Below are 22598 nucleotides of genomic sequence, written 5' to 3' on the forward strand. Positions count from 1 at the left end.
CTACCACTGCAGACAGATTCACACGGCGACCCACTGTGGATTATTTCTAGGAAAGTAAAGGACTTTTGTTTGATTCAGAGAAAAGTCTTGGACTCCGTTCTATTGCGCGCTTGACCCGATTCTCTCGAACCACAATCCCGACCCCTTGGGCCTGGACCCAACCCGGCAAAGACGCGCCTCTCGAGAGCGGCGAAGCCTCCCGCGCGTGATTGACGCCCAGAGCCCAGGGACGAGAGCCGAAGCCCAGCGGCGACTCCTGGGCTCCCCTCCCCTCCCTTCCCGGGCCGGGCGGGGGCGTGGCCTGGCGTCGCACCCGCCCACCTCCCGCCGGCCCCGCCCCTCCGCCGGAGCCTGGGGGAGGCGGGGTTTCCCTGCTCCGCGCCCGCCGCTCTCTCTCGCGCGCCTCCGCCGCCGCCTCTCGCCCTCAGGATGGTGCCGCCGGAGGAAGAGCGCGCCGCCGCCGCCGGGGTGTACCGGGCGCCCCCGGGGCTCGTGCGGGAGGCGCACGTGCCCTCCATGGAAAAGTACAGGGAGCTCTACCGCCGCTCGGTGGAGGAGCCGCAGGGTGAGTGCCGGCCGCCAAGGCCCCGTTGGGCGGGCAAGGCAGGCAGGCAGGCAGGCAGGGCGGCGCGCTTTTGCCAGGCTCGCCTCACAGGCCCGCAGGCTGGGCTTCCTGGCTGAGGAGGAGGAGGAGGAGGAGGAGAGGGGCGCGGGGGGGGGAGGCCTCGGAGCGGAGGAGACTTGGGGCCCGCCCGGTTCCCCGTAGAACCGTCGAGTTGGAAGGGACCACCAGGGTCATCCAGTCCAACCCCCTGCACAATGCGGGGATTTCACAACTGCCTCCCCCGACTCCCTACCATCCTGCGCTTTGACTTGCCCTGTGGTTTTGCAGGGCCTCCTCCCCTGCCTTTCTGTATTCAGGCGGAATGTCAGTTCCTTCTCTAGTAGAAAAGGGCAAGAGTCCAGGAGCACCTTCAAGACTGACACAAATATTTTCTGGCAGGGTAGGAGCTGTGGCTCACGAAAGCTCACACCCTGCCAGAAAATATTGTTGTTAGCCTTTAAGGTGCTATTGGCTCCCTAAAGCTCATAGCCTGCCAGAAAATATTTGTGTTAGTCTTTAAGGTGCCACTGGACTCTTGCTCTTTTCTACTACTGCAGACAGACTAACACGGCGACCCACTGTGAAGTTCCTTCTCTGTAATCCAGAGAGTCTGAAGACAAGCTGCCGCCGCTTTGTCACCAGCACCCGCCAGCCACGCTACATTTCCTCTAGCCACACTGGGTGATCAGAGCATGGACGGTGCTTGCTTCTGTTTGTCATCCTAGAACATTGGGATAGCCCCCGTGGCATAGATATGTCTGTACTAGGGTTATTTTGCTGGGAACCCGTACAGAAGAGACAGCCTTGTCAATGCCACTTTCTGTTGCATCCTTGGTTCCAGAGTTGTGTGTGCAGAAACTTAGCAGCATGCTTGTTATAAACGTAATCCCTATAGGGTAGGTACCATTCTACCAATCTGCTGTTGACTGGCAGGTGAGGCCTGCTGAAACAAGTGATGTATCTAAATTCTAATTGAGAGCATGGCAGCCCTGCATTGCAGGAAACATCCCTGGTGCCCAGTTATGACAAGAGTTTTATTTACTTCATTTGTACTGCACCTTTCTCCCTGGTGGGGCTGTTGAAAGCAGCAGCAGTAATTTATAAATCCCTACATCTTTGCTGCTGTTCCTTCAGGCTTGTCAAGTTCAGGAGACATTGCCCTAAACTTGTGCTAAGACTTATTATGGTAATATGCAGTTATCACTTAACACAGCTTCCTTTGTATGTTTATTTGGCTATCCAAATATACATCTCTGTCTATTTTCTTCTTCTTCTTCCAGGTCTAATATGTCAGTATCTTTGCGTATGGCAGTAATTACCCTGGCAATGCTGTTGTGGTGCTGCACCAGCATGGGGGAACATTTAGAAGGCCAGTAACATAGCTTGGGTTCTTTCTTTGTTAGTCTCTTGGAGACTAGAATGGTTACTCGGGGCCAGCAAGGTTCTCTTCTACATCAACTATGAGGCAGGTAGGCCAGCAACAGTGGCTGTATCATGTAGTGCTAATTCTGGGGCTGCCAGAAAGTTACCTAAGGTCATAGTCAGCCTCTCAAATGTTGTCTAGGAGCTGGCTGCAGTTGAGTGCAAGACTATGGTAGGTAAGGTTTTGTGTCCAGAGGCAAATCCCTGGGAAAGAAGTGAGGTTGCATATTGCTATCAATGTGCATGATACTTGCATAGTTTCACTGACTCCAGTTGTAATGTTGGCAGTACTTCAGTTCTGTAGCGTCTACAATGCCTACATGTGCGCTGACACTGCAGACAGTATAAAAGTGAGATACTTTGTCACTGTAATTACTACTGGAATAAACTGCTGTTGTTTGAGAGCAGCAAGGCCAGTCTATAGGACGGCTCTGAAGCAATTTCAAGAGGGTGTGAAAATGTCTGCTCAGATTGTGTCAGCCACAAAACTTTGGGTAGGTTGGTTCTGGTAGAGACCAGTACCCTATGTCTTCTTACAGGTGAATTAAAGATGCTAGATTAAAATTTGCCTTTGAGCAATCTGTTTGGATGAGTCATTCTGGCTTTCCACTGGGGTGGAGAAGTTCTTGGTGTTTCTGTGCGATCTTGCGGGTAAAAGTTGCCAGTATGCTTTAAAGGAAAATGGCATAGCAAAAAATGGCCTTCTCTTTCTGAATGAAAAACTGCAATAATTTATCTTGTGCATTACTTGGCTATATTCAAAAGGGCATAGGTTTGGTTGTCAAGGAACCTCAAGTTTTACAGTACTCTGAAAGAGATTAAGTACTGTTGTATTGGTATAGTGAACAACAAGTGAACCAGGGGATAAATTATATAGTAAAAAATATTGTTGTAAAGGATATTGTTGGCAGTAGTTTGTATGGTTTAGGAGCATGTAATTAACTGTACCTGGAAGGCCTTGTTGGACGTGCCCTAGCTAAATGGCTGTCATAATCCTTTCTTTGACTTGTGCAAGTGCAATAGTAATGTTTTCCTTGAGGAGGTAACAGACTCAAGAGATGCCTGGTTTTTAACCAGTGTATTTGTTGCAGACAAGCATTTCCGCATGCATCTGACAGTTGCATCCCATTTGATCCCACATTAACTACATGGAGGTGCTATCAGTATGTTCATGCCTCAGGCATGCATGTATCTTCTGAGAAAAAATGGTAGATTTCGTTGTGAGATATTGCACTATTCTTCTGCTTTACGAAATGACAATGGGCCCTTTGTATTTTGCACTCTGCTACAGTAGTTGTAGTGTTTGGTTTCAGGATTCTGACTGATATGTCAATACTGCTGCTGTGTCTGTCTGTCTATCTCAATACTGCTGCTGTGTAGAGAGAGAGAGAGAGAGATTTCACAGGCTGTCACACTCAGCGTTGGGGGATGTGCTGCCAGTGACCAAGAGATGTCATAAAATTTTAGGAGTGAGTTGCTTATCTCAAGATACAATTCACAAATGTAATTGTTTCAGAAGATTTTTGCAATCGGGGTAAAGCAGAAAATGTATAATGTTGGCACGTGTTGATCTATATCTGACTTTTTGTGCAGGTGACTAGAAATGGATCATTTTTAAATGCAAGAAAGAAGCATTTATTTGTAATTTTGTAGTTTTCAAAGTGAAGTCACATATTTTAATCGGATTATGTATTCTTAAAGTAAACGTGTTTGGATTTCCATTTTAGTTTCCATTGAAAAGTATGTGATTTGCCCTCAGGTATTTAGTACATAAGAATTTATGTGCTTATTGTGTGTTAGCGATAAACTGAAGAGGTTCATAAGCATAAGTCCAATAAAATAGGTATCCTTTCATACCACATCAGTTTTGCTGTAGCTATTTGCATCCTTAATTCTCTTAGTTCATTCTTTTCCTTAAATAAGACCCTTTCAGTTTTGTCTAATTTAGATGTCTCATGCTATTAGCTATTGTCTGAAAGTTTTAATTCTTTTACAGAATTTTGGGGTGATATTGCCAAAGAATTTTACTGGAGAAGCCGGCACACTGGACCATTTCTGCAATACAACTTTGATGTCACTAAAGGAAAGATCTCCATTGAATGGATGAAAGGGGCTACAACTAACATTTGCTACAATCTGTTGGACAGGAATATCTATGAGAATAAACTTGGGGACAAAATAGCTTTTTACTGGTAATATTTTGCTTTTTATTATGCTGTCTTGTATAAACCTTATAAGTGAAAAAATTATTGTGCTGCTTTGGTTCATTTTGTGCTGACCCGGGGTATGGAGACCTGAGAGGTGAATTATAAAAAGCACTGTCTCATTAGAGCTGATTTTCAGTTGAACTTGCTTGAGAAACCCTTTGTAATTAAAGAAGGCACAGACATTTTTTTAAAGGGGAGGAATCTGCATTCAGTTGCTTCTGAGTCCTCAAATTCTGAGAGGTTCCCAGTTATACCGGTAAGTCTTTAGTGCTTCTCTTACAGTGGCCTTAATCATTGGCTTGTGTGTACTTCATAAAGTCCTTTAGAAAGCTTGCTTCAAGCAGTTGCCAGTTTTCTAAACAATAGTTGCCTCAATAGAACACAAACACTGAAGTTCACTGCAAGGGCAGGGATAACTTTCACCATAGGGCTTTTAAAAATTCTAATTCCTCTCCTCCCCACACTTCCCTACAAAGTAATGGCCATCCTGTGAAGCCTAGGGACCTGATCAGAACACAGGAAGCTTAAGGTGGCAGTCAGTGTAGGAAATATTGTCTCTAGAGCAGGTTGCTGCTGCAGAATGTGATCACCTTTTTTAGCATTCATGATGCCTCCCTTTTGCGAGAAGATCCATAATTCTTCTTATGAAGATTATTGCTCTTTCCTTTCTTGTGCCCAGAAACACTCATGTAATTTATTTCCTTTCGCTGACAGTTCTTGTTCCTTTTTCTTTGATTAGTACGTGTGTACTTTACAGAATGACTGGACAATCAGGAAATGTGGCATGCAGGTCAATGCAATGTATATTTACTAGGAAGTAAGCCCCACTAATTTTATTAGGACTTAACACTCAAGTAAAAATTCGTGCATTGCAGCTGCAGTCATATGAGAGTCTCAGATGCAGGCCTTTACCTCCTAGAAATACATAATGCTACTTTGTGTTTTACTTTTGGTTTAGTCACAGTGCTTTGATTTGTTTTTTACTGTTATTGGGATAAAAACAGGCCTCAAAAATCTGTTAAAGAAGAGGGTAGAGTGTCAGAGTTTCATTTTCTGAGCTTTTCCAATGTTGGATATTTATTTATTTAATTCATTTGTATCCCGTCTTCCTCACAAATGGGAACCCAAAACAGCTTACATTTTTCTCCTCCATTTTAACCTCACCATCCTGTGAGGTTGGTTAGGGTGAGAGTGTTTGACTGGCCCAAGGTCTCTCAGCAAGCTTCCGTGGCATGAGTGAGGATTTGAACCTGGGTCTCCCAGATATTAGTCTGACACTGTTAACCACTATATCACTCTGGTTCTCAGTGTGATTTTGCCATCCTGGTTGATGCATGGCTGTAGCTGGTTGTAGCGTAGTCTGCAGAAAGTGGCTCTGTTGAGTATCCTGCTGTCAAGGTTAATTGAGCTTTCTCTGGGCTCCTGTAGAACGTTTTGTATGATCCTGAGTTGTATCAGTTAATTATTGTAGTGGGGTTAGCTATTTTGATACGTGCATTGAAAAATTTGATGCAACTTTGCTGGTGCAGACATAATAAGCTTGTTGTCTTGAGCTGTTTACAGAAAGGTGGGACAGTTTTTTTTTTTTAACAGTAATACTGGTAATTCTATTTGTCAAGGTTGTTGCAAGTTAAAATTGAGGTGGGTGGGATATCTGCCACCATAAGCTCCTTTGAAAGATGGGCAGCGTAAAAATGAAATGCATTTCATAACCATGATGAAACAGTTAGGAAGTGGCTACACGATCGCTCACTCACTTCCCTCTTTGCTGAAATACTCATTCAAACTGCAGTGCCTTAACTGTTACTTCAGTAGCGATGTTGGTAGTCATCGTTATAACGAACAGAAGGGGGTCCTGCTGAACATGGGATCTGAAACCAGCTTCAGAGTGGTTTTAGATTCTGGTTTAAATGGGAAGCTTGCTTAGCTCTAACATTTTAATGTTTGTGGGGACAGGGTTTACAGTGCCTGGTAGATGGAATTTATATTTTATAAGAGAGGATATAAAGAGGATGTGAGGAAGGCAGTGTGCTGTTTAGCCTGTTCCTGATTGCCTTTCCCTGGTTAAGCGTTAATTCCGCACCAGTCCTGTGTATGAAGGTAGTCTAGAAAGAGGAAATACAGTTTAAAGTTAAAGGTAGTCCCCTGTGCAAGCACTGGGTTGATACTGACCAGTGGGGTGATGTCACATCAGTATGTTTACTTAGGCAAACTTTGTTTACGGGGTGGTTTGCCGTTGCCTTCCTCAGTCTTCTACACTTTACCCCCAGCAAGCGGGGTGCTCATTTTGCTGGCCTTGGAAGGATGGAAGGCTGAGTCAACCTTGAGCCGGCTACCTGAAACTGACTTCCGTGAGGATCGAACTCAGGTCATGAGCAGAGCTTTGACTGCAGAACTGAAGCATATCACTGCGCCATGGGGCTCTAAACGATGTTAGGCATATGCATCTGCGTGTTCCTTCTTTAAAATTAGGTTCAAGTAAGGACAGATTTGTTTTCTAATAGCAGTGGGCTGCTCCTCCCACCCCAGTTTTCTCCTGTATATCTCTATGGGATCAGTCCATGTTCTAGATACTGGATTAAAACTAAAATAAATATTCCAGATGCTAGCCTGATCTTATTAAACAAGTATTGATTAGTTTCTGGTTCTAAAGAACTTTCTGCTGCTAAAGAGGGACTTGTTCAAGGCAAGAGAACATACCTTGTTATGAATTAGGTTAGCAAAATACATATACAGGCTTCGGCTTTCTAATGGCAGGCTACTGCAGATGAGTTGTAGAGAGCAAGCCCCCATGACAGCGGATGGATGCATGTTTCAAATGTGAAAAATTATTTCCATAGAAATTCTGGCTTGACCAAAGAAACAGAAACTTGGAAAATGCATAGCTGCTTGCCTCTGATTTTTTTTTCCTTTAAAGAATGTTCTAAGTGCATGGTAACAAAAGAGCAGTGCTTCTGTAATATTCTGGGGGGTCCATCTATTCCAGCATCATCCTTATAACAGTGCATACTTCTGCGATGCCTAGAGGAGGGAGTGAACACACTACTCTTCTCTTGTTTGTCTTCCAAAAACTGGTATTCAAAGGTGCTTCTAATCATGGAACTTCTAATGTACCTTAAAAGCATGTAACCCAGAAGGGACCATACACTTTGGAGATATGGTGAACCCAGAAAAACATCCCTGAACTGACCGCCAATCAATTTAATTGGGTTATAGTGTTACACGAGAGTGATACACCTCTATTAAGTTTCCTTTAATCATTTTTCTCTCTGTACTAAGAGCACCAAATTTCTTAGTCTCCTAGAGAAGGTTCTTTTTAACCTTTTGGGAAAATATAGGTTCCCTTCTTGGTCTTTTAATCAGCCTAAAATGGAACGGGCAGTATTTTGACAGTGGTACTGGCTGATGGATTGCATCATAGGGTGAACAGAGCACAAAAATAATTTTCAGCTCAAGTTGACAGGAGAACAAACAAGTGTTTTAAAATGAATTTTGATGGGTCTGTTCAAGCTCTGGTCATATTTGCTTGTGATATCCTGTTTCTCCCTCTTTCCCTTGTTCTTCTCTGATCTCTCTCTGCTTTGTCATTTTGTACATTTCCTCTCTGTTACAGTGTTCTTTTTCAGTGGTCAAATGTTTGCCTACCTTTTACAACAAATTGCAGAAGCAGTTTTAGTCCTTTCATGGGATAGAATCTACAGCTAGGAGTAGTTGCTTTTCTTGTTAGATAGCAGTTAGGGAAATCAGGCTGAACCTATTTTAACTTCCAGTGGCTGTAGGGAAAAAAACTTCATTAAGCACTTCTGCTTCTGTGCAGATCATCAGACTTGAGAAAGCTTTGCCATGAAATGCCCTTTTGAATGGATGTGGTATTGTCTGCTAAACAGTCTTCTGAGTGTTAGTTTTGTATTTGTGCATTTGCCCTTGAGACTGCTGGTCTGTGCTGAGAATATCCAGTTGTTTAGTGCTCTTGGCCTCCTTTGATCAGATTGCTGAGTTTGTGCCTTGAACAGAGTTTCAGAAGAAGTGCTTGACCAAGGCAGAGGTCTCCTGTGCACAGTTATTCCAGCCTAAGCCAGCTGAAATCCGTGTGCTTAGTCTGGAGTGACATCCCAGGATTGCACTATTAGTCTGTTCAGTCGGTTTCTATCTCTGTTGTTGTCCAGTAGTTTCGTAACATGTAAGAAGCTTGACAAAAAAAGTCCTCATATTTTAGATCAATCAAGGTGCCTCTTCTCTGTCATACAAGTAAGGAGGCTTCTGAGTCCTTTTTTGATCTGGAAAGGTTTATTAAAGCCTACTATTTTGTTTTTGATGTTTCAGTGTTGCTCAGTTATTCAACATAAATGTTTTCATATGAACTTTTTCTCTCCTCTGATGTTGGTGGTTAAATCTGCTGAAGTTGTGTATGGACAAAGGTTACATGACCTGAACATTTGCTACTGTGATACATCAGTTTGTCAAAATGAGGCGCTCTTGTAGTTTGAAGGATATAAAGAGACATGTTGCTCAGTGTGCTCAGAAAGAGATGCTATTGGACTACTTTAGAACCTATGGCTGGTGTTCAGATAAAGAGAATAAATTCTTATTTTACCAAAGGGGGTATTTGATCACAACTCCGGTGTTTGTCACTTGATTAATATATTCTAGTTCGACAAAGTGACATGCAAACCGTATCACTTTTCCCGGATCCAATTTTTAAGGCTTGCTGTTTTGTTTGGCAAAAATCTGAAGATATTACATGCTCTTACAGGATTTCTTAGGACCAAAACAAAAAAATACATAAATGCATAAACAGTCTCCCAATGGCTTGTTTTAAACTGAAAAGTTGTGTTGAAGCATGCAGGGGGACCAGAAGAGCTGCAGGGGAAGAGGGGCTACTAACCTCTTGCTGTTTCCTCAAAATTTCTCTTTCCGAGATATTTTTCCACCTGCAGAAGAAAAGGTATGATATCCTTGGGTGCTTGTATGTGTGGAATTTAGAGCAGATAAATAATGGAGGGAGAATAGTTAATCCTTCTATTCTCTGTCCCTGGCTGTTCCTCTGCTTCTGATTCCTGCCTCCAATACTGCTGTTCAGTGTCCAGTCTGCCTGTTAATGATGCTGCTTCTGAGCCTGCTCCGTATACCCCTGCATTCAGAGGCAAGGCTGGTGGCTACCAGAGACATGGCTTTTTCAATGGTAGCACCTCCTCTGTAGACCACCCTTCACCTTGAGGCTCACCTGGTGCCTAGCCTACTTTTAAGTGTTAAGACAAAGCTGTTCTTTTTACCCAACCTTTTAATTAATGGGCTGATCTTCAAAAGTAATTTGAAAATGTTAAATGTTTAATGATGTAGTTGGGTTTTTAATAGTTTATTAATTGTTAATGACTTTTATGGTATGTTATGTTTTACTCTACAAGCTGCCTTAGGCAGGTTTTCTGTCAGGGCATCATAGAAACCTCCTAAATAAACATACAAAAATTACCATCATGCAGCTGTTCTTCTGAGTATTGTCTAGCTGGATCCTTGGTAATAACTGTTGCCTGTAGTTAAAGAGGCAGTTAAAGGAAGATGAAAATAATTTATTTTGCATTCATATCTTTAATATAAAGCCAGATTAGATTTTTATGAATTTCTTCCAAAATGGAGGAAGACAGGATCGTTACAACCTTCCTACTCTGGATTCCAGTCTGCATGTCAAGACTCTTTTATTTAGGAATTAGCATTAATCCCATCAGTAGATAATGGTGGAGATCTTGCATGTAGATATTTCTTTTTTGTGTGCATACTTGTTGGGAATTGGAAACGACTACTAGTGCCCTGTACGTTTCTACAAGGTGTATCTACGTAGCTTAAGCTTGCAGGTGAGGTCTTCATGTGTTATCCGTATGGTAACATGTGGAACAGCTGACTCAATCAGTGTTGATTTTGGCCCCTGACCATTGTATAAAAGCAAACTTTAAGTCTGTTTGCAGATATGTGTTAACTGTTGGCTCAGCCTGAAACTGAAAGCCTCCTTGCTGTATGGGTGCCACAAGGTTATCATTTAAGCAGTCAGGAATTCTAGCTCTGTTTGTACTACTTGCATTCATTCAGCTCTTAACCCTCTTCAGAGCATGTGGCTCCAGCTCTAACAATAACTTGAACTTTAACTGAGGTTATGTAATAGGAAGTTCCTGATTGTTTAGACTGATAGTGTTACAGACCTAAGTAAAGCAATTTGAATGGCACCCAGACCGAAGTAAAGCAATTTGAAAGGCACATACATTTCTTCAAGTATTGATTCATCTCTTACTGTCCGCTGTAGAGGATTTTATCTGTTCATATTGAGTAGCACATCAGGTAGAATATCGGGCGTGAGTGGCTTTTGACAATTCTTTTTTAATTGAGACTGATATCATGACCCATCATTAAACAACTTTGCAAATAGAGATTGACAAGTCTGGAACCCGCAAAGGCTTTCAACGGGCATCTCATGTCCCCTATCTTCAGCTTTCCCTCCTTCCTTCCCCATGGCAGCCATTCCCAGGGAAAACTGGCCATACTGCAGTGGGGACTGGCAAGGATTTGCCGGGGATACCTCACTTTCCCTTCTATCCCCTCCCAACGTTATTTCTTCTTTCTTCCTGGCAGCATCATATCGCCACCTTTCCCTGCTTCCTTCTCTCCTTCATACCCAACCACCCAACCTACCTTTTATCTGCCCCCTATCTTCAGCGATATTTATTATTTATTTAGAAGAAGAAGAGCTGGTTTTTATATGCCAACTTTCTCTACTGCTTAAGGAAGAATCAAACTGGCTTACAATCACCTTTCCTGTCCCCTCCCCACAACAGACACCCTGTGAGGTAGGTGAGGCTGAGAGAGCGTGACTAGCCCAAGGTCACCCAGCTGGCTTTGTGTGTAGGAGTGGGCAAACAAATCCAGTTCACCAGATTAGCCTCCACCGCTCATGTGGAGGGGTGGGGAATCAAACCTGGTTCTCCAGATCAGAGTCCACTGCTCCAAACCACTGTTCTTAACCACTACACCATGCTGGCTCATTTACTTCATTTATATTCTACCTTTCTCCACAGTGGTGACCCAAAGTTGCTTACATCATTTTCCTCTTGGCCCTTCTATACTCACAACCCTGTGAGGTAGGTTAAGCTGAGAGTGTGTGACTAGCCAAAAGGCGCCCAGTGAGCTTCCATAGCTGAGTGGGGATTTAAACCTGGGTCTCCCAGATCCTAGTCTGAAACGCTAACCATTCTACCATAATGCCTTTTGTGTGGTGACTGCTTTTTAATAGTAGTGAGCAGCCTGTCCTGCTGGCCCTGGCCCTGATAAGCCTTTTTTCAAAGGCCAAAACCGGCCTAGAAATTGCCGTGCCTCTTCTTCCTGCTTTTTACTGATTAAAACCAAGGCTTGAAGACTGGAAATTTTGTTGAGATTGCCTAGTTCACACAATGGTTATTGCAGAGGGCATTTGTTTCTTAAAGGTACAGGTGCTCCTTCTGTTATGTTGTGGAGTCTCCCAATGTTAAGCTTCAGAGCCCACAAGCTCAACAAGGTTAGTAACGTCTGCTTTGGCTCTTACTAAAAAACCTCTGAAACTGGTCTGGAATGGGGGAACCTATATGGGACACTGAGAGCCAGTGTGATGTAGTGGTTAAGTTGTCTGACTAGGATCTGGAAAACCCAGGTTCAAATCCCCACTCTGCCATGGAAACTTGCTGGGTGACCTCGGGCCAGTCACTCTCTCAGCCTCAACCCTGGCAAGTATTTGGATGAGAGACCTCCAAGGAATACCAGGGGCATGATGTGGAGGCAGGCAATGGCAAACCTTCTCTGAACATCTCTTGCCTAGTTGCCATAAGTTGGCTGCAACTTGACAGCACTTTACACACACATACACAACATTACTTCAGCTTCTATGTTGTTTTTCTACTTGACTCTTCAAATTTTAGTAGAGAAGGAAAGATCTCTACTAAAGATCTACTTAAGATCTCTACATCTGTGGTGTGAAGGAGAAAGTGGTGACTTGATCTGTTTCAATTCTTATCAGTCAAAAACCCAAAACTAGTTGGTGCACATTTTCTGTTGGCCAATTTTACTTCATTCTTTCCCAAGCACCTGATTTGCAAAGCAAATCATTAGCAGTGTTTTCCTTTCTTGCCACAGGGTATAACAGGGATTTAGCAAATTTTCGACTTGTTTTCATAAAAGTGCCTTGAATGGAATCGTCTGCTAAAGGACTGATATTTGTCAGTGTGCAAATGGGGCAGAAGAGGAATAACACCACTGTTTGGGGCCAGAATGGCACAATTTTGAAGTACAACTATAACTTGCAACTTTCTAATGTCCATGTCTGGCAACTACTTGCTCTAGCTTTCTTTTCCTGTTGGTAGCGCAATTAGATTTATAGTTCTTGCAAGATTTATTCCGTAAATTACGTATCATCAGCAGTGACATCTGCCAAGACAGTAATTGAGTAAGAAGCCAGACTGAATAACGTAATAAGCTCAGGAAGGTACATTGCTGAAATACTGATTCAGTTGGAGGACCAATTCAATTACTGGTATGTATTGGATGCTGGATGTTTGTGTAGAGTCTTTTATATTAAAAAGCAAAACCAAAAAACTTAAGGCCATATTGTTAATTGACCATGAAATCATTCTTCGGTGCTGTGATTGGGAAGTAATATTATGCAGGGATATGACATTTGAAGGGGAAGACTAACTTTATGGCCTTGATAAACATTTGTATACTAATGCCAACATCATATTTGTGTGGCCAGCATGTTAAGAGCTTGTAAACTCTGATGCACTTTAGACTTGCATTTGAAACCAGATTTGTGGCCAGGGCCAAATTTTTTAGCAAAAGGCTCCCATTTCCTCAGTCTATTCATTGAGTGTCCAAAGTCATTCTGAGCTGGCTTTGCTGGAAAAGGTACAGTGTAGAAATCAACTTTAAACAAGAGTCTGAAATCTATGGATGTAATTATTAAGAACATCTTAATAATTTAAATTTTTGATGAGAAGTTAACTTAGCTTTGCTTCTTTGTAATTCTGACCTCTCAGTTTTCTAGCCAGTCTACACAGAGTGTCTTGTGTAAAATCTCTTCCTTATTCATGGGAAGCTTGTTCCACATTGAAATTATTTTTCTAAAGCTGTTTGAAATGAATGGGTGAAATATCGGAGAAATTCTCAGTGAATCATCTATAAGCAGGGGTTAAAAAAACCTGATGTCTGTGTTCATGTCTATAGATAAAATAGGATTTGGGGTTTTTATTTTTTTTGCTTTCCATGACATAGTGTTAAAAAGCCAATAACATAAACATCTTGAGTAAAGATGTTTATGTTATAATGGGCTATGTGATCAGTGCTCTTTTTAGGTGTTCAGGATTTACTAAATTGTTGTAGTGTTCAGGATGTTGGATGCCTTCAGGTGGGTTTAGATAATGTTGGTTGGAGTTGACAGCAATTATCTTATTGCTTTCGAGCAGTTTCAGCAAAGACATGGTGATTTCCAAGCAGGTAGTGTAACACTAAACTGAGCAACATTAGGATTTTGCAAAGCCTGATTCTGAAAATGCCATCATGATTGGTATGCAGGCATTGCGTGTATTGCTGTGGGGTTGAGAAACCTGAGCCTTATTACAGGCAGTCCTGGAGAAGTTAAGCGTATTTCAGCAACTTATTATCATTGCTAAATCTTCATGATAAAGTTGTTGAAAAGCGGACAAAATGCAATCATTTTTCAGATTGTTGAAATGAGAAGCATACTATGCTCATTGCTTATGTTGCTAGAGTAAATAAAACCATCCCAATAGATGACTGGCTAATGAGGTGCCTGTTTCAATGTGTATCTCTTGGGGGCGGTTTTCTGCTCCTCTTTTTTCTAATGCAGATAAATTTAACTTCCAGCTACCATCTGGATATTTGTTTATGGAAGTTTCCCACTCACCAGGGAGTACTCTTTTATAGCCAGATGGAGCATATGGGACCCTGCCCAAAATTCTAAGGAATACATGAAGGGGGTATTTGGGTCATTTGATTGTTTTATGGTGCGGGGAGAGAGGTGAAAGAGAAAGATAGTCACTCTATATCATTTAGGTGGTATGTAACTTTAAAGCCTTTTTGGCCTTTTAGTTATATGAATGTCACTGAGACGCCTTATAGTAAGCCAAATATGAAAAATTAATCTTATTTATTTATTTACTGTACTTATAGTACACCTTTCTCACTGAGACTCAAAGCAGATTACACGGGGTACATTAATAATAGCCCCTATGAAGAGGCATCTAATAAGTATAGTATAGGTTGATACAGTCAATATGAGAAGACGTCTAGTGAGGATGTACTAGGACTAGGATTACCAAAATCTGAATGGGCAAAGCGTATTAGCCATGATACAGAGTGTTGATATAATGAAGAAAAGTGATATTATATCAGTAGACAACAATGAAACAACAACAGAGTAATACATGCAGAAAACTTCCTATACATCCACAGTCACTTTCACTTTATTTAGGTGTCTTCCTGAACTATTCTGTTATAGTATAGCCCTATTCCCTTTATAGAAAAGCTCTTCTGAATAATCTATTTTATATAGTTTGCAGGATAACAGGAGCATGGAGCCCTCCTGATTTCCTCAAGCAGGCCGTTCCACAAAGTAAAGCCACGGGTTATTGGTGGCTGAGTTCACCTGTGTGGAAGAGAGGTTTAATCTCTATGGCTTTCTGGGGAATCTGGTGTTCCACAGTAGTTTGGGAAAGTATCAGTGGAGAGATAGTCTGCTATGCAGATGTCCACTGCAATATGAAGCTGGTAGCCAGGAATGAAATATTTTGGTATTACCTAAGCCAAACTTTGTGCTCTATTGGCGGAATAGTAATGTCTGGGCAGAGTATATAGATGTGCTAACCCTGAATCCTACATTGATTTTATTGTCATATTTCCCTCAAGTGTCTGTCTGTCTCTCGAGACCTCTCTCAAATGCTGGATGGCTCTCTTGAGTTTTTGTTGGGGAAAATAAACTGGGAGGATTCCTGCAGTGTTCTTGAGAAATGTATTTGTTCCACATGAGTGATCAGGTTCCGTTGTGTGTTATAAAAGGTGATAGAACTGCAGATGAATGAGGGTTGGAGGGAAAAGTCCAATTTGCTTAAAAGCCTTGGGTAGGTATTTAAAGCTGTAGAATGTCACAGAGGGCCTAGAATTTACTGAAGTGCTTTTAATTAAACAAATTGTCCTGAACACTTTGTGATGAGCAAAGCCCTAATGCAAATTGGGCCTTCCTTGCTACCTTTTTACGACTGTGTCGGGGCTGCTTGAAATGTAATCATGGGGAGGCTGTAAAGTGGCTTGCCTCTTAAATGGGGAAATTCTTCACCATGCCATTGAAAAAGCCCCAGGCGAGGTTTGTGCAGTGATAGAAATCACAAAGGTAGGGCCCCCTGTATGTGGTTCTTTTCAAGTGGTTACTGTGCCTCTACTCACCTTACTCTTCCCTATGGCTTGAAAACTAATTTCTCATCTTTTCTTTGTCACTCTTTTGCTAATATATCAGAAAGCATACTTGGTGGGGGCAGGCAGAGTCCATATTCAATGGTTTTCCTCAGAGATCTTGCTTAAAATATATCTGGCCAGAGTGTACCAAGCAACAGGGTCAAGCCCCTTGTTCCAGGGTAAACATTCTGCTTGTGTATGTCTGCTGTTCTCCAGGAGTCTTGCTGTAGCCTCTCAAAGAAACTAATGCGTACTACTAGAAGATATCTGCTGAAGTGGTGGTGGGGGGACCCGTTCCAGATAATTTACTGTTCTGAGGCTGTTAGTGGGAGTGTCAGAGTTATAGCTGTGCTATAAGATGCATTGCAAGAGCCCCGTGGCGCAGAGTGGAAAGCTGCAGCGCTGCAGTCCAAGCTCTGCTCATGACCTGAGTTCGATCCCAACGGAAGTTGGTTTCAGGTCGCCGGCTCAAGGTTGACTCAGCCTTCCATCCTTCCGAGGTTGGTAAAATGAGTACACAGCTTGCTGGGGGTAAAGGGAAGATGACTGGGGAAGGCACTGTCAAACCACCCCATAAACAAAGTCTGCCTAGTAAATGTCGGGATGTGACGTCACCCCATGGGTCAGGAATGACCCAGTGCTTGCACAGGGGACCTTTACCTTTTTTTAAAAAAGATTCATTACGGTTTTACACTCAGTTACTGGTTATGCCAGTGTTGGCTGTTAAGCAACTGGGCATAGTTGTTCAAATGTGTGGTAGGCAGTTTTTTAACCCTTAACAGGGCAGCTGTGTACATATCTATACCTCTCTAAGCCTTAGAATGGTGTACCTCTGCTTAGGCTCGCACTCCTTCCGTCAGTACAGTGGCAGGTACCACCTGGACTCTGGCTTGGTTTGGGGAGAGGCAGAGAGTTTTAAATAACTTTTTTGTTGAAATCCACGAGGGAGATACTTCCCTGATATTATCGTTGAATCTCTCTGCAGATTATAATGTGGTAGAACATTACATTTTGTTGGGTGTGTGGAGACAGCCCTGGAGTGTTTTAATTTTTACCCATTTGCATGTGCATAAGAGGGTTGTACGGGGACAGCATGTTTCAGATCCCTGGAAGCTAGCCCATAACATTGCTCATCAGCCTGGTTTCTTTTTGCTTAAATGTCTGTGTAAAGATGATAGACTTTTCCAGAGCTTCAGTGTGAGGTGTCATTAGTTTGCTGACCCACAGCTCCATTTTTCATTCTGTACTCATTCAAGATCAGCAGTCTCCATTCTGGAGTAGTATGGTAACCATGATAAGGTGGATAAGGACCAATACATTATAACTGGATCCGGACAAGGTGGATGGGGGCGGGCGGAGAACACCTGGGATTTCACCTCTTGCCTTTCTTGAAGTAGTGAGTCTGTAGTCTGGGTTATCTAGTGCCTAGTTGTACTTATGGCTGCTTAGGTAGAAATATGATCAGGTGTTTCTTCCATCATATCTGTGGTATTTAGTTATTTTTCTTGGTGAGCAGTGTCTTGTCAATTGTCACATCTTTGTAACCTCAGCTGTTGGTATCTGGAATGTGCTGAGCATGGAGATGCCCTTGAAAATGCCAGACATTTCAATTAGTGCAGAATATAGCACTCTTTAAAAGGGTCAAAAGATAAGACTGTTTTAAAAACAATGTTAGCTTCCTGTTCCAATTCAAGATGTTAGTATTAACTTGCAAAGCTCTTAATAGCTTGGTTGTCACCTACCTGATTGAGCATATCTCCCCACATGAGCCTCCCAGTTCTTTAAAGTTCATTCCTACAGTCTCCTCTGTACATGGTGTGAGATGGGTTCAGGTGCTCTTGAATCATAAGGCTGTACAATTTAGAGTCAGCTATCATTTATGTGTGTCTGTTAAGTGCAGTCAAGTCGCTTCCAACTCATGGTGACCCTATGAATCAACATCCTCCAAAATGTCCTATCTTTGACAGCCTTGCTCAGGTCTTGCAAATTGAGGACTGTGGCTTCCTTTATTGAGTCAATCCATCTCTTGTACAGGTCTTCCTCTTTTCCTGCTGCCCTTAACATTTCCTAGCATCTGTCTTTTCTAGTGACTCTTGCCTTCTCATAATGTGACCAAAATACGATAGCCTCAGTTTAGTCATTTTAACTTCTAAGGTCAGTTCAGGCTTGATTTGATCTATAACCCACTGATTTGTTTTTTTTGGCAGTCCACGGTATCCGTAACACTCTCCTCCAACTCCACATTTCAAAGGAGTCTATTTTCTTCCTATCAGCTTTCTTCACTGCCCAGCTTTCACACCCATAGGGAATACGATGGCATGAATTAACTTAATCTTGGTGGCCAGTGACACATCCTTACACTTCAGAATCTTTTCTACCTCCTTCATGGCTGCCCTTCCCAGTCTCAATCTCCTTCTGATTTCTTGGCTGCACTCTCCCTTTTGGCTGATGATGGAGCCAAGGAATAGAAAGTCTTCAACAATTTCAATTTCCTCATGTCAACCTTAAAGGTGTGTAATTCTCCTGTAGTCATTACTTTTGTCTTATTGATGTTCAGCTGTAGTCCTGCTTTGGCACTTTCTCTTTTAACTTTCAGCAGTAGTCGTTTCAAGTCTTCGCTAATCCAGTTTTCCTAATTATGTTCTACATATAGATTTAAGAGATAGAGAGATAAAATACATCCTTGTCTAACACCTTTGCCAATTGGAAACCATTCTTTCTCCATATTCTGTTCTAATTGTGGCCTCTTCTCCAGAGTACAGGTTGCGCATCAAAACAATCAGATGTAGTGGCACACCTATTTCCTTTAAAACCAGCCATAGTTTTTTGTGATCTGCACAGTCAAAAGCTTTGCTGTAATCTATGAAACACAAGCTGATTTTCTTCTGAAATTCTCTCGTATGCTCCATTAACCAACATATATTTGCAATATGATCTCTAGTGCCTCTTCCTTTTCTGAATCCAGCTTGAACATCAGGCATTTCTCGTTCCATATATAGTAACAGCCTTTGCTGTGAGATTTTGAGCATCACTTTACTTGCGTGAGAAATTAACGCAATTGTCAGATAGTTGCTGCAATCTTTGACGTCTCCTTTCTTGGGAATTGGAATGTAAATGGATCGTTTCCAGTCTGTGGGCCATTGTTTTGTTTTCCATATCTGTTGGCATATTCTTGTCAAGATTTTGATGGACTCCGTTTCTGTGGCTTGGAATAGCTCTATTGATAACCCATATCATTTATAGCTTTATATATAGTTCAACCCTCCATGTATTTATGAAGATTAAAGGTAAGGGTAGTCCCCTGTGCAAGCACAGGGTCATTACTGACCCATGGGGTGCCGTCACATCATGACATTTACTAGACAAACTATGTTTACGGGGTGGTTTGCCATTGTCTTCTTCAGTCATCTGCACTTTACCCCCAGCAAGCTGAATACTCATTTTACCAACCTTGGAAGGATGAAGGCTGAGTCAATCTTGAGCCAGCTACCTGAATCTGACTTCCGTCGGGATCGAACTCAGGTCGTGAGCAGAACTTCGACTGTAGTACTGCAGCTTACCACTCTACACCGCGGGGCTCCTTCATTTATAAAGATTGGAAAACTTTATTTCATCAGGCTCTTGGTTGCTAGACTCCTGTTGACATTTCAAACTGAAGTGCTAGATTTTATCACAAAGTAGGTGTGTGTGTGGCTGCATTCAGAGGTGCTGTACAAGCCCCAGTTTCTTTGTGATATGATAGAGCAAGAAACCCTCAGCCTCATGTGCTTCCTTGGATCTTCCTCTTTCTCCCACACATTGCTCCAAGGCTTCTTAGTTTAGGAAGTCTACAAACTAGCAGCCATTTGGTGTGATATCAGTAGTTTTAACAAATTTTGATTTTGTTTGTTGCTTACAAATTGGCATTTTAAAGGATTAAAATTTGTTTTAGATAGCCAGTTTGAAAACATTTCCTAAGGGGAATAAGGGGAATAAGCCTTATCTCTCCTATGGCGTCTCACTGATTCCCCACATGGAGTCTCCATACAGTGCTGTCAGTTCTAACAAGGAACCGTTTGAACCTTTACGCTCAGTAGACCTTTAGTGGCTACGAATGATGGCTGTCACCTCTGCCCGATAGGGTCTCTAAATTGGGGACTCTATCCATCAGACCGGGGTTCTATGTTTTTCATAGTGATAGGTTCTTACTCCGCCCCGACCCATCCTTTCGACCAAAAATTGACTCTCCCTTTCATAGGGACCAGGACATAGTTCTGCCCTCCTTTTGCGTTAACCCTCAGCACCCTAAGGAAAAGGAGTGGCACACTTTAGACCTCCGGAGGGCGCTAAAGATCTGTATCAAGCTCACCGAGAGCATCAGGGCATCAGACACCCTGTTCATTAACATTTCTCCACCTAATAAAGGCAAATCTATGTCAAAGATGGCCATTAGCCGCACTATCAAAACCTGCATTTCACAGGCCTACTGTCACAGTAACCAGCCAGCACCCATAGGGATTACGGCCCATTCAGTGTGAAGCGCATCCACCTCGGCAGCCTTCTATCGCCAGGCCTCCCTAGAGGAAAATTGTAAGGCGGCAACGTGGATGTCATCTTCCACATTCGTCCGCCACTACAAGATGAACCTGTATGCCTCTGCGGATGCCGCCTTCGGTACGCGGGTTCTTCAGAATATACTGCAGGATGTTTAGTTCCCACCCGAGTTAGGGACTGCTCTTGTAGATCCTATCTTAAGATGACCTCCTTCCCCAGAGAGAGAACGAGCCTTGGCACTTACCGTGAAGGCTCCTTCTGTTCTGGGGTAAGGAGGTCATCTTTCCCACCCATTGCATTATCTCTGTCGGAAGGGCATTGCTAGAGAAGCATTTATATGGCACAAGGCACTTCCTCAGTAGCGGGGTACAAGTCCTTGATTATTGTCTTCCTCCTTCTGTCATTAACAGTTGACTTATTCAAATTTCTCCCTTGTTTGGGACTTGTTATCAGTGTTATACTGTGTTAACATTTCTCCTGGTTAGCCTTTCCTGCCCATTTTTTCATGACGTTTTTTAACAATGAGCATACAAGCTCGGAAAGCGTTAAACTGAGAAAGGAGGGGCATTTCCTCCATGGAGACAGGAAATTTCAATTAGACCTGCCTCCCAGAGCAAGAGAGGACGGAAACACCCATCTTAAGATGACCTCCTTACCCCAGAGCAGAAGGAGCCTTCACGGTAAGCGCCAAGGCTCGTTTTGTTTAAGGGGGCATCAGCCGTGTTTCACCTTCTGTGAAGGATATCATTTCAGAAACTTCCTTGTTTGTGGTGTGTGGGTTTTGGTCACTTTGTAACCCTTAGGAAAATTTTACTATCTAGATTGTAAAATCACAAGTTGGTCCTCAAGCAATTTGAATTTATAATTAATCTCTCTTTGTTTCCTTTAGGGAAGGAAATGAACCAGGGGATAACATGAAGATCACATACAATGAGTTGCTGTGTAAAGTCTGCCAGTTTGCCAATGTTCTTCAGGAGCAAGGTACAATGGGAGTCCACAAACTATCTTATTGACATGAACATCCCAGTGAGCATGATGGCCTGCTTTCCTCCTCCTAGGCTTGGAGGTGGGGTGGTGGAGGCAGGGGGATCATTCATGACCATATGCTGTGCTCCAAGGAAGCACAGTTTGGGCAGCAGAGCCCATGCCTGTCCTCCCAGCTGGGAGTCGAAGAGGGTGATGGGGCATTGTCCCTGACGTTACGCTGTGCTTCAGAAGCGATCCAAGTGCCCCTGCAGCTCTGTCTGATGCCCCTCTCCCAACTCATGAACACATGAAGCTGCCTTATATTGAATCAGACCCTTGGTCCATCCAAGTCAGTATTGTCTACTCAGACTGGCAGCGGTTCTCCAGGGTCTCAGAGGTCTTTCACATCATCTACTTGCCTAGTCCCTTTAACTGGAGATGAACATGGGACCTTCTGCATGCCAAGCAGATCCTCTGCCACTGAGCCATGGCCCCTCCCATAATTACTCAGAGTAATTGTAGATTTTTTTTCTGGCTATCAATGTCAACAGCCAAAGCTTGCGAACCCTTATTACTCAGCATCAGTATGTGCTGGATTTATGATGCTAGGTTCCCACTTTAATTGCTTCAGCTAATATGATGCTATCTGGAGAAAGCTTGGTTTTAGTAGATTTTTTTTTTTTGTGCCTTTTAAAATATGATATTCCAGCAGTATCCTGTTGAGATTTGTCCTCTACTTTCGGACATTTTAAACTCAAAAACCAGAGTCTCACCATATTGATTCCAACTTTATGACATTGCCCCTTAGCAAATATTGCAATTCTGGTCCACTTCTTAAATTTAAATATTTACATAATTTAAATATTTTATATTTAATCTTATAAGACTCTGGATTTAACAGATTTCACTGTTCTTGATTCTCACATGTTCATTAATTTATAAAATTCATATTCATATTAATTAATTAATTATATTTTTATGTTTTCTCTTCATTTGTTCCTCTAGACAGAGCCCCTCGTCCTGGATTTTTAAGAGTTTTTACATAACATGCATGCAAATCTGCTAGTGTTTAAATAGGTAGCTTGTGATTTTGATCTTGTTCCTGACACTTTGCTTTTTGGGTCTTATTCATTCTGTTAAAATGTGAGGGCTCAGAACAGCATAATGATTGATTGGTAGATGGTGTATCTCAGGCTTGTCAATTGACACCATCTCTCTTTTTTCTTCTTCCGCAGGTGTGAAGAAAGGAGACAGAGTTTCTATCTATATGCCAATGATTATTGAATTGGTGATAGCTATGCTGGCTTGTGCCAGAATTGGAGCACTTCATTCCATTGTGGTAGGAACTTTTGGTGTCAATTCTATAATGAGCTACCTATTGAAATGGA

General features: G+C 42.5%; 1 protein-coding gene across 2 annotated transcripts in view; it reads left to right on the forward strand.

The window, feature by feature from the left end:
- Positions 1-427: 427 nt before the first annotated feature.
- ACSS2 (acyl-CoA synthetase short chain family member 2) overlaps positions 428-22598 on the forward strand; it is a 54155-nt gene continuing 31984 nt past the window's right edge. For both annotated transcript variants that reach the window (XM_056844650.1, XM_056844651.1), the window contains exons 1-4: positions 428-565; positions 4023-4218; positions 21134-21225; positions 22446-22549. In XM_056844650.1, the coding sequence (XP_056700628.1) occupies positions 430-565; positions 4023-4218; positions 21134-21225; positions 22446-22549 (528 nt within the window). In that variant the 5' untranslated portion in view covers positions 428-429. The remainder of the gene's footprint in view (positions 566-4022; positions 4219-21133; positions 21226-22445; positions 22550-22598) is intronic.

This window comes from Euleptes europaea, chromosome 2 (genome assembly GCF_029931775.1).
Source record: "Euleptes europaea isolate rEulEur1 chromosome 2, rEulEur1.hap1, whole genome shotgun sequence".
Taxonomy (NCBI): Eukaryota; Metazoa; Chordata; class Lepidosauria; order Squamata; family Sphaerodactylidae; genus Euleptes; species Euleptes europaea.